Source organism: Urocitellus parryii, chromosome 5 (genome assembly GCF_045843805.1).
Source record: "Urocitellus parryii isolate mUroPar1 chromosome 5, mUroPar1.hap1, whole genome shotgun sequence".
Classification (NCBI taxonomy): Eukaryota; Metazoa; Chordata; class Mammalia; order Rodentia; family Sciuridae; genus Urocitellus; species Urocitellus parryii.
In genome coordinates this window covers 106743759-106756096 of record NC_135535.1, presented here as the reverse complement: position 1 = coordinate 106756096, position 12338 = coordinate 106743759, and the positions used below count along the sequence as shown (strand labels likewise).

Here is a 12338-nt window from a genome sequence, read left to right as displayed (position 1 = left end):
AATAAATATCAGTAGGTAAAAATGAGAAATGAGAGGATGAGCCTAACATAATGTAGATTAGCACAAAATAGAAACAGTAAGTGGAAGAACATGGGAAAATATTGAGTGAACAACAGAAAGACAAAAATGTAGGAAATATAACAGGAAACTAAGAAAAACAGTGAGAGATACTAACATTCCTATGTCCTATACAAGTTTTAGGCATTAAGGCCCTAACTGATAGTTCAAAAGTATAAATTAGAAAATACACAAAGATATTTAACATATCTGTCATTTAAAAAAATACCCACAAATTCTGTCACATTCTATCCATTTCTCCTGCTCTCCAATCTGGGCTGACAGGGGTAAGTTGCCTATAAACAACAGAATGTGGTGAAGCTAGCACAATTTGACTTAGGAACCTAGCTTAGAATGTCAGGCCTCTTCCTCTTGACTTAGTAGGATTTTGCTTTATGGGAAATCTACTCTGTGGATTATCCAGTGGGAGAGAGCATTTGACAGCAGCCCCAGGTGAACTTCAAGCTATCAGCCATGTGAATGAACTATCCTGGATTCCCAGCTTGGTCAAGTCTTCAATGACTTAGCTGCAGATGAGATCCAAGTGCAACTTCATGAGAGACCACAAGTGGCAACTGCTAAGAGCCCTTGCCAAATTTGTGAATATGGAAATCACAGGCAAAGTAAAATGAATTGTTTATTTGTGTCACTATTTTTTTTGGGGGGGCAGGGAGGAGGAATGGATTAAAAAGCAATAGCAACCAGGACAATTACATTTACTGTGAAACAGCAATCCTACATTCCCATGCTTATTGTGGCACTATTCACAATAGTTACCATATGGAATCAGGTGCCCATTGAAAGACAAATTCATGAAGTAACTGTGGTATAAATACAGTCATAAAGAAAAATGGAGTCCTGCTGTTTGCATCAAATGGTAGGAATTGTAGGACATCATGTTAAGTTCAATAACCCAGACACAGAAAGACAAGTACCACTTGTTATCCATCATATGTGGAAGCCAACAAGGTTAATTTATGGAATTTGGCAATGACACTGTGGTTGTGTGAAAAATTCTTGAAAATATTTGAAGAGTAAAGGGACACATCATCCCATATATTCAGGGATAAATATGATGGGAGAAAGGATAATATAGAAAAATAATAGCACTGGGGAATCTTGGTTCAGGTTACCTGGGAATTTCATACTTTCCTAAGCTTATTCAGAATTCTCAAATTATAAAAAAGAAAGAAAAGAAAGAAAGAGAGAAAGAAAGAAGGAAGAAAAACCAAGCCAGAAAAAATGAATCTGAAAACTAGTAATTATGGTTTGCTACTGGGTGTTCCCCAAAAGCTCATATGTGAGACATGAAAGTTTAAAAGTAAAATGATTGGGTTATGATAGCCTTAACCTAATCAGCACATTAATCCTCTGATAGTATTAACTGGGTGGTGATTGTGGCAGGTAGGGTGTGACTCGATGAGGTAGGTGCCTGGTGGCCTGTCTGTGGGTTTATATATTGTCCTTGTTGAGCAGAGTTCTCCCTATTTCTGCTTCTTGGTGGCCATCTCCTGATCTGCTTTCTCCTGCTACATTCTTCCACCATGATATTCTGTTTTACCTTTAGTCCCAAGGTATTAAGTAGACTATCTATGGACTGAGACCTCTGAATTCCTGAGCTTCAAAATAAACTTTTTCTCCAAAAATTGTTTTTCTCAGACCTTTTTGTCACAGCAGCTGAGAAGCTGACTAAAACATTAGTAGAACTAATTCCTAGGACATTTCACTAAAAGAAACACTAAATCATCATAAACATAAAACACCAAGAATACACCTAGTAAAAGTTATGTATAATCTCTGAGAGAAACTAGAGATATACATTTTAAGTTAATTAGCTCCATATTGATGTTTGGGTCAAATCAAAACTCAGTCTAAAGACCATGATGTTTTTATTGTATTAAATATATCAAGTCATTTATAAAATTTATGTAAAATGCATAATACCGAATATGACCAATGCATTGGGCAGGAAAAACAACACAATTAGAACAGTTACTCTAAAATACTCTTTAAAAAATGTTTATCAGACATGCTGTAAAGTTAGAATAATTAAGGAGGCATGCATGACTACAAGCATAGAAAATGACAGAATGGAACAAAACAGAGTATAGAGCAAGAGTCAGAAATAGCTGCACCCTGTGTATTTCAATGGTGGCACCACAGTGGGGAAAGGGCTTCTCAGTAATGATTCTGAGTCAATTGGATGTCCAAACAATAATGGGAAACTATCTTCACACCACACACCCTGTGTACAATACCAACCCCAGAAACATTGTGCAATTATATGTAAAAGAAAAGTAATTAGACGTGATAAGACACTTGGAGAATATTTTTATGATCTATGGTAGTAAAGTTCTATTTAAAAAGACATTAGAACACTAAGTGTACAGGAAATATTGATATTCTGTGCTTCATTAAGAACAAAAATTTGCCTCCTGAATGAAGACCATATTAAGAGAGGTAAAATAAATGGACAAGTATTAAAAACCATATACAAATATATCCATATTTGCACTAAAAGATATTGACATGGTAATTTGTAGGATTATTATTTTAGTATTCAAAAAGTGCAAACAACTCCAACATCCACATCATTTGAATGGCTCAACACATGATCCTGTGGTTATTTGGCAGAAAACTCTACAGCAATAAAAATAAATGAAGCTTGACTAAAAATAAAGACATGGGTGAATTCTAAACATTATGTTGAGTCATACTAGACATGAAAAAAGAACATACTGTATGATTTTATATAAAGCTCAAGATGTGCAAAAATATTTTGCAGAAGTTAGAGTGATCTTCCATGGAAGGGAGGAGGACATAGTGCCTGGAGAGATGTGCAGGTTACTCCTTGGAGCTGCTGATACTCTCTGATGGCCCAGGTGAGGAACACGACAGAGCTGTTATTCATTGTTATACTTTGTTGTCCATGAATTTGAATAAATAAAAAGGCTTACTTAAAAATATTGCTCTTAATACCACTTGACAGGGCCTGAAAGATGAATGATCATTGAGAAGAATCCTATTTTACCACAGAATGTCTCATTTTTGAAGTCAGCTCTCCACACTGTCTGCTCTTAGAGACACATCACTCTACTACCAGTCAGCCCTGCCCTCTCTTACCTGAGCAGACCACAGAGGCTGTGTTTCCATGGGCACAGGCAGGAACACCCAGGGCAGTCACAGCGCAATTCCACAGGAAGGACTCAGACCCTGAGCAGTGGAATCGGTCTCTCCAGATCTCATCTCCTCCTTCCACAAAGTATGCTCCCTTTGGGGTGGAGATGGCAACTCCACAGCCCAGCTGACGGCAGATAACATTGGCATTGGCCATATTCCAGTGGGAGGCACAGAGTGTTCTCCAGCCTCCAGAGGTCTTCATCTCCACTTGACCCTCACACTGAGAGCTGCCATTTTTCATGAGCCGAACTTCTGTATATCCTGGTAGAAGACAGGGTTTTAGCATAGTCCCACATTTTTCTTACCCCCACCACAGAGTGCATAGGGAGGTTAACATCCTGTTGTGAGTCTCACCTGAGCAGACAACTTGCACAGCCCCTCTGTGGGGACAACTTCCTTCAGGACAAGGCACTCTGGGGCAGAACCAGAGGCCAGGCTCCTGTCCCTTACACTGGAACTCTTCAGCCCAGATCTGTTCACTGTCCTCTCTGAAGGGAAGGTTCCCCAGGACAGATGCAGCCTTGCCACACCCCAGATCTGCACAGATAACCTGGGCTGTGGATAATGTGAAATTCCCATCAGATACTGGAATCCACTCTCCTCCAGAATTCACTTCCACTCGCCCAGAGCAGGGTCCATGTCCTCCAACCAGATGCACAAATCCTATGGGAGAAAAAACAAACAACAACATGTGCCAGGGAATAGAATTACAAAGCTAAAAGTCACAGGTATTGCTGGGAAATCTTTTCATTTTCCAGGGTTCTGGCATGGGGAGAGGATTCAACAGATGGTGCCAGAATGTGAATTCTCAATGCAGTTGTATGAAGATAAATTTTGGATAAGGAATTTGTAAGGTCTGTTCTAAATTGCTGATTCAAGAAAGGAAACACTTCCTCACATACATACATATACATACATGTATATGTGTGTGTCCAAGAAATGAATATATATATATTTTTATGTAATATAGTAGTTTTTATATGGGCAAATTATTGTTCACATTATAAAGGTATCTGTGTTTTTGTATAACTTCCTTTGTCAGTCTATCTCCTTTTATTTTTTAATAGTATTCATAACTATCCAGTGAATGTGATCTCAGTGTAGAAAAAAGCTAGTATAAATTTTTCACTATTTATGCCCTCAAACTCTCAATTCACAGATACTAATTCCAAATAAGATAACATTTGTTAATGAATCAAAAAATTCAAATTCAGTATGTATAAAAACTGACAATTTATACTTATTTTCCACTTAGAGATCAGAAAAGAGCCTACTAAACAGTGTGAGGCTGAGGTAGAAACCAGGTTATTGTGACTCAAATAATCTGTCTTCTTTACATTATTTTCCCCATTACAGAAGACAGAAAGACAATTTAGAAGAATGAACAGAAGTTATCCAGAGTTTTGAGCTTGAGCACTTTTTTTTGGGGTTTGTGTTGTTTTTTAGGGATTTTTTTCTAATAAACAAAGTTTGAAAAATCCATTATACATCTATTGAAGCTGATAATGAAGTAATTTCAAGTATGGGTTCTGATATTTGGGGAAGTATTTGGTTACAGATATAAAATTTTAATGTAATAGTAATTTTATGTAGTGAAGAAGTTCAGCAAGACATATTTTCTCAAGAGAATAGCATATTCATTATCCCCCCCCCCCAAGTAAACCATCAAAGTACAATGAACACCAAAAGCATTAATATAACTTATTAAAATTGTTACTTAAAACATTAAAATTGGAATACTCTCTTTTTTCTCTGAACCTAATGTATTAATATGAATTATGGATTCCTGAAGTGTTACTACAATGGTAATTTTAATTTATATCATTATTATAGAGTAGTAATGACAACATACCTTACTTACAGCATCAAAATGCAGATACACAAATTCCAAACTGAAATCACTAATCTTTAGGAGGTTATGTTTTAAAGAGAATGAGACCTGCAGGCACATCATAAAATCAGCCATCAATATGGTTGTCTAGTGACAGGTACAACAAAGATCAGCTTCCAGAACAGAAACCTGGCTGGCTGAAGGCTCTGCCTGTGGATGCACCAGGTCTCCTTCTCTGTGAACTTTGGTTTCCACTCAGTTCCACTTTCACATTAAAGGTAAACACAAGTATCACCAGAGAGGGCCACCAGGTTTGAATGACTAATTACAGATTCATCTTAGAGAGGAAACACAAACTTGCCTGCAGTGTCACTATTTCTTTTTCTTTTTTTTCATTGTATTTTGCACATTTCTAGCATCCAAGAAATTTGAGGTAGAATAACGTTATATCCAAGCTCTATCTAAGATAATTCAATGGGATATCTGAGTACAGTGTCCTCCAATTTAAATGTTATGAGGGTACCTTTGTCTTAGGCACTGAGTTCTATTGCAATATCAAACATTTGCAAGAAACTTTTGTATAATTCCCATTAATAAAAATTGGAAGCACTTCACATAAAGAAATAGACCACCCAATGCAGGTTTCACCTTTGCTCTTCTAGTCTTCACAGTTCAGAGAAACTAATCCAGCTATAGCCTGAGAGGGTAAAGAGGAAAATTAATACAATACATGTGCTCAGATGATCAACTGAGCACCTGTCGTTGTACTGAACAGATCCTGAGGAGTTCAGAGGGCAGTATTGTTGCAAATTCAACAATACATTTATTACTTTAAACCTTTAAGGTTTGATCTCTACATTTTGAACACAAGAGAATAAATTCTGCATTTTGTTTTATGAATCAGAAGGGATAGAGACACACTCATACTTTAGTCCCAAAGGAGAATGCATCAAAGCCCACAGCAACCAATCAAGGAAAATGGTCCTGCTCTGTGGCCTAAGAAATTTGGAGGATTGGCATTAATAAGAACTGAACAGGCAGAATGTGTTTGGTACACGGCAGCAAATAGACTCTTTTAGTGGCTTCTCTAATAGGGACAGACAGATGGGCAGCTCACAGGCAATGTCTGGGTGTTGGTTGCTTCCTGTATAAATAAATGAGGTACTGTGATATTTATCCTAAATCCATTCTCAGTCTCAATTTCCCTTCCTAAATCTGTCTATCTGAATTCTCCAGTACCCTAAATACCTCAACATAATGGCCTTTTTTCATGGCTAAGTTTAAAGCTCCATAGTGATAAATGCTGTTGACAGTGTTAACAAAGTGTTAAAAAGTTACTAAAAATGATATACTATTGAAGATACACATGTGCTTATGTCCTTATGTCTTGACAGAGAAGAAAGAACCTGGGAGAGTAAGTGACTTGTTAGAGGTTAGAGATATGGAGTCATCCAGATCTTTCCACTGGGACCTCATTTATGCCTCTCAAAGATAGCACCTCTTGCTTCAGCTCCCTCCCTTTTTGAATCCCCTCCCCATGTCCTCAAGAGCCCCTGCTGTTGAGGATATATTGTGTGCCTGTATCCTTGGTGCCTTATCTCTACTCTTATTTCACAGAGGTGGACTTCACTTTACAAACTGAGTTTGTTTGCAAAAACCACTTCAGTCAAGTCCTAGGAGGGTTTGTAGAAACCTGGTCTTCAGGAAACTACTCTTTCTGTACCTGTGCCAGGTCCCGGGAAACCCCCAATTCTCCACATTCCAGCTTTTACAAAACTAGGGCTCTTTCATCTTGTGGAAATGGCCTCTCTCACTTCTCATCACGATTAGAACTTTTGGGCTGGGTACATGGAGAATGGTCACTGGAGGCCCAGAAATGGGCAAAAATGCCTGTGATTAGGAAAGGATAAAATGGGGCAGATGGGTCTTCAAAGAAGACATAATCTAAATTTTACATCCTAGCCTGATATAGGAGAGAAGAAGTAGAAGAGAATATTCAGAGTCTGCTTCCTTGTTTTCTAATTCAAAATACTAATGTCTTTTCAGAATTTGCCATGTTCCAGAAATGTTATTAGGTGCTGGGTATATATATTTCAAGGAAATAATGCAGACAAAAACAAATAATTTCAAGCCATTTGAAGTTTATGAGAGACCTGGCTAGATAAAGAAAGAAAAATTGCATCTGCAGAGGTCCACTGATTCATAGGACTCATTCTCACTAGAGTAAATAAATTCAAACTTGCAGTCAGATATATCCTTGTCTGATTCTTTGCTTCAAGAACACATTGCTTCCTTGGGCAAGTTTCAAGTGTCTAACCTCAGTATCTCAACATTGATTGAATCTTACAAATTATTCCTCTTTTACACAGCAAGGGTATACAGAATTTACACAGATATATACAGAGTCAATATCATACAGCATTATCTTTTGTGCTACTCAGATAATCCTTATGTGCTCTTTGTCAACCCTCCAATGCCATCTGCCAGGCACTGGAAACTCAACTATCTTCCTCAAAAAATTGTTTTTTGTTCTGTTGTCCTTATTCTTATCAAATTTACCTCTTAATGCACTTCTCTTGTATTACTGAATCCATCATATATAAACTATATAACCTTCCCTCATATCTTTTCACCTGTATAATTTTCCTTCTTTTTTCATTTAAATTAAATTTATCTCAATTTGATACCCAAAACATAAATATTATACCTATTAATGGAGTAAATAGATTTCTTGATGTATGTGTACATTGTATTATCTTTTCATTTCCTTCTGTGACAATTTCCAATGTTATCTTTTGGCTTTTTGAAATAAAGCTTATTACTGTTATCTATAGTCTTCCTACTGTGTAATGGTGCACCAGAACTTCTTCTTCCTATCTAAGTAAAGGCTATTACTAATTGATCCATCGAAAGCTTTCCATTTCTAACCCCTACACATTCCAGCTTATGGTAATCACAATTCTAGTCTAATGTTCTGAACTTTTATGAGGTCAACTCTTTCAGATTCAATATATAGTGAGATTTAGAAGACCCTTCTCCTTCTTTGCCTGACTAATTTCATTTAACCTAATGATCTTCAGGCCATGCATGCTGCAGCAAATGAAAATATTTCATTCCTTTTTATTTTTTACTTTTTTTGGATGAAGAGTATTCCATTATGTAAATGTACTTCATTGTATCCCTTTATTAGTTGATGGACACTTATATTGTTTCCCTTTCCTAGCTACTATCAGTAGCGCTGCCATAAACATGGGAGTACAGATGTCTTTTCAACATCCTAATTTCATTTCCTTTGGATATATGCTCAGTAGTGAATTGCTGCATTATATGTTAACTTTATGTGGAGCTGTCTGATAATGTCTTTGTATTTCTCTGTAAAGGACAGATTTGCCATGTTCTGTATTTTTGATTGGCAGATTTATTCTTCAGTTCTATGAAAATTTCATGACACTCACTTCAGGTCTACATGTTTCCTGTTGAGAAGTTCACTGTCAAGTAGGTTAGGACACCCTTATGGGTTGTTTATTTCTTTTGATTGCTTGAGACTCTTTATCCTTCATCTTTGAGAGCTTATTATAATATGTAAAGAGCCCAAGTCTCCAGGTCAAATCTGGGTGCCCAACTAAATTTCACCCCCAAACACACTTTCCATAGTGTGCTGCTTGGGGCTTTGGGAAGCAATGAGGAGGGTTGTCCTGTGGCCACCAACACTGCAATGCTGTGACACACTGAGGCCACAGCCTGCCAAGGCAACACAGAACTGGGGAGGGACCAAGGCCCTCAATGCTATGAGCTGCCTACTGTTGAAGTGAACTGATGGACCAAGACTCTTGCAATCAACCACGGGTTCTTCTTGAGTCTGTCCCACCAGCACACAGCTGTTGCTCTATGAGTTCTGTGACACCTTTGAGGTCTCTAATTCCTACTGAGTGCTGAGTATCACCATGGTAGACCTGGCATTGTGATCTAAGACAAAATCCTATTTCTGCTTTTGCATCTTGCTTCTTAGCAAGTGGAGACTTGATTTTTTGTTGTTGTTAAGATAGGTTGGAGGAGCATTGGTGGAGATAGTCTCTCTGCTGTCTAATTAAACACAGTTCCAGAGTCTCAGTCTGAGTTTATTGGCATGGGGGATGAGGCGTGTTGTGCTCTACGAGGTACCTTCCTAGTCCTGAGTTACACATCTAAAGCCTGGACTTAATTACCTTTCCATTCCCAAAGAAGGAGGCATTGTCCTTTACGCTGGGCTGCTTGAATTATGCGAAAGGGCAACGTTTCCTCTTTCCTTCATTGTGTCTTTTTTTTTATTACCATAAAAGCAGGCACTCACTTGGTTTCTTTTCTTTTCACACACCTGGTTTATTTTCTCCTATTAAGCCATTTGTTCTGTGAAAAGTTTTATGTGGTGTATTTGTGGGAGATCACTTAATAACCATCTTGATCTGAGTCCTAAAGTTCATAATCTCTTACCATAATAAACATGCATTAATATTTTATTGCTTTCAACATTGATCTGGGAGCACAGTGTTAAATTCACCTCCCAATATGAGTTTATACAGAAATTGCTTGAAACAGAAATGTAGAGAGAATCTACTGTAGTACTGATGGAAGGAGAAATTGTGACTCCCAAAATTTCACTCACAGTTCTCTGGCCCTTCCTACCAATGAAGTAAGAATTCTGATGTTTGAATCTGGGAAGGAGAATTGCAACTTTCCAGTAGCATATAAATTCCCTTGTGATGTGTTTAATCCGTGTGCTCATATACCTACTAAGCCAATGCAAAAATATCTCTGACTCTACATTAGGAACACTCAGTTCAACTGAGGAAAGTAGGGCCTCATGATCATTTGTCCTTTGAAAATTTCTGCAAACAGAGTTTGTGTGCTAACCTGTGTGCTAATCCTAAAAATAGTAAATTAGAGGAATAAAATTATGAAGATTGATTTTTATATTGAAATACTCTACAAAAAATATCTTGTCAAATAAGAGAGTTGAGAAGGGAAAGGACACTATTAGAGATTTACAAGACAGTAATAGATGAAGCCCATCATCCATAGTTATCCCTGAATCTACTGATTGAGGAGGGACCTCCTACTCCTCTCTGGACAATTTATCTTATTTCCCCAGGGATCAGACACTACTTCCTGGAACTTTCCTTTCTCTTAGGTAGTGGAGAATGCATTGACAATACCTGAGCAGATGACGCCTGCATCATCATAGGGCTCACAGTTGTTCTTTCCCCAGCCCAGGGAAGGGCAATTCCACAAGTAGGCCTCCTCTCCTGTGCATGCCAGCTGTGTCAGCCAGATGGGCCTTGATCCCTCTTCAACTTGTGCATACAGCCAGGCATTGAAGGCCTCTCCACAGCCCATTTGTCTGCATACCACTTGAGAATCTTTCAGGTCCCAGCTGTCACCACAGACAGTGCCCCAGGAATGCTGGTGAAGGATCTCCACTCTGCCTGCACATCGACTGCCCCCGTCCACCAGGCGGAGCTGTGGGCTCTCTGAGGAGAAAGAATCATGTCAATGGTTGTATTTACAAAGAGAATGAGAAATGTTCTCTTATCATGTGGTACTTTCTCTCCCACCCAAGTAGTTGGCAGAATTACTTTCAGAATGCAGAATGTGCTGTTAAGACGTGGAGTCATTCATTGTACTATGGTAGCAGCTAAGTCTCAGTTTCTACCATAACATATTGGAGAATTAATTAAAAAAAAGAAATGGAATTAATCACAACATAATCAAGTGAGCAGTTTTAGGCAGAAGTTATTATGTAGATCTGATCAGAGTAAAACTTGTTATTGGTAGATTTCTGCATATCATGTGAAAAAACAATTGGAGAAATGCCAAGATTCCTACTTTAAGTAGCTCAATGTGTTTTTTTTTTCTGAGTGATTTCTAAGAGTTACTGAATTGGGCCATTATCTAAATTCATTTCTTATAATATACTCCTCAGTGCCCATGGCCTGAGATTTGGAAGGATGAGAGCACAGGGGATGGAGTAGGAAATGGGGATGAGATCATCAGGTGTTTCAGTTGACAGCCATGAATCCAGGAAAAAATGCAATTAGATAGACATTAAGACTGAAAAATGAATGGATCATAAGACAAATCAGAGTTAATGCAATATATTTTACTAATGAGTCTAGGCTTCATAGTTCAAATATGGATATTTAATTTCAAATTTATGTTTATTATAGGTATATTGGGCAACCTCCCCAAATAGATGATGTCATATTTTGACATTGCCCAAATGCCACTAGGAATCCTAGAATGTTACTTTCTCCCCAAATATATCTAATCTGTGCTTCAACTTCCTGCCAGGAGTTCTTGATGAGGAGGCAAACAGCAGAATAGAAGTACCCTTTTTGTGACTCTGTGAGTGACAAGAGTCAGGGAACACAGGGGAAACTGTATTCTGAGAAGAGAAAGAGGAAGAAAATTGGGTATCAGTAAAGAAATGACAAACCCAGAGAAAAGTACAAGGCAATTTATAACTTCAACTCCAACTATCTTACCTGTGGGAAAAACACATGGTTCTTACAAGCTTTAAATCAAGTTTGGGGTGTTGTTCTGAGAGGGACTCCTCTCGCACAAAAGAAAGTTTTAGAGAAGGAACTGATCACATTGCTCAGCAAGCTCTCAGAGTGCTGTGAGTGGGGGTCATCTTGAGAAGGGACCCATTGTAGGGGCTAAACTGTGCTGGGATTATAAAATATGGTTTAATCATAATTCAGCATCTCTGGGTTACCCCTCCACAGTGACTGGATGGAAGAGTGACCGCCTACATTCTCAGATAGGAAGAGTGACTGCCAGAAACACACTGAGATAGTGGCAGAGGAGGGACTAAAGTTCTCATTGATACGGATCCTTCTTTATATGAAGAGGAGTGATTCTAGTCTCATATGGTTGCACACACAGGCCACGTCTGAGAGCTCAGAGACCACACCTAGCAATTCACCACATTTTGTGCCCCATATCTAGGGTGGAGCTTAGTGGTTTGATTGCTTATACCACTTTTTACAGGTGTTCCAAGGATTCACCAAGACTAGGACACTTGGCATACCCCATGGGCATGAGATCTCTAGAGCAATTGTGTGCCTACAGTTGGGTCCACAAACTCCTGAAGGAAGGGCTTATGGTGCCTTTGACTTCTACTATGCCCTCACATTTGCAAACAGAACCCCTTCAGCATGATTATGGCCTGCACAATCAACATTCCTTAACCTCCATGCAGGAAATGAGGAGCTAAGTGAGCAGGCATATC

At 38.4% G+C, this 12338-nt stretch overlaps 1 protein-coding gene across 1 annotated transcript in view; it reads right to left on the bottom strand.

Annotated features, from left to right (window-relative positions):
• The window catches only part of LOC113192964 (antigen WC1.1-like), a 186353-nt gene that overhangs the window by 31989 nt on the left and 142026 nt on the right, over positions 1-12338 (bottom strand). Inside the window, exons 13-15 of the mRNA XM_077799083.1 lie at positions 10261-10575; positions 3592-3900; positions 3181-3498 (exon numbers count right to left, since the gene is read on the bottom strand). Of these exons, the coding sequence (XP_077655209.1) occupies positions 3181-3498; positions 3592-3900; positions 10261-10575 (942 nt within the window). The remainder of the gene's footprint in view (positions 1-3180; positions 3499-3591; positions 3901-10260; positions 10576-12338) is intronic.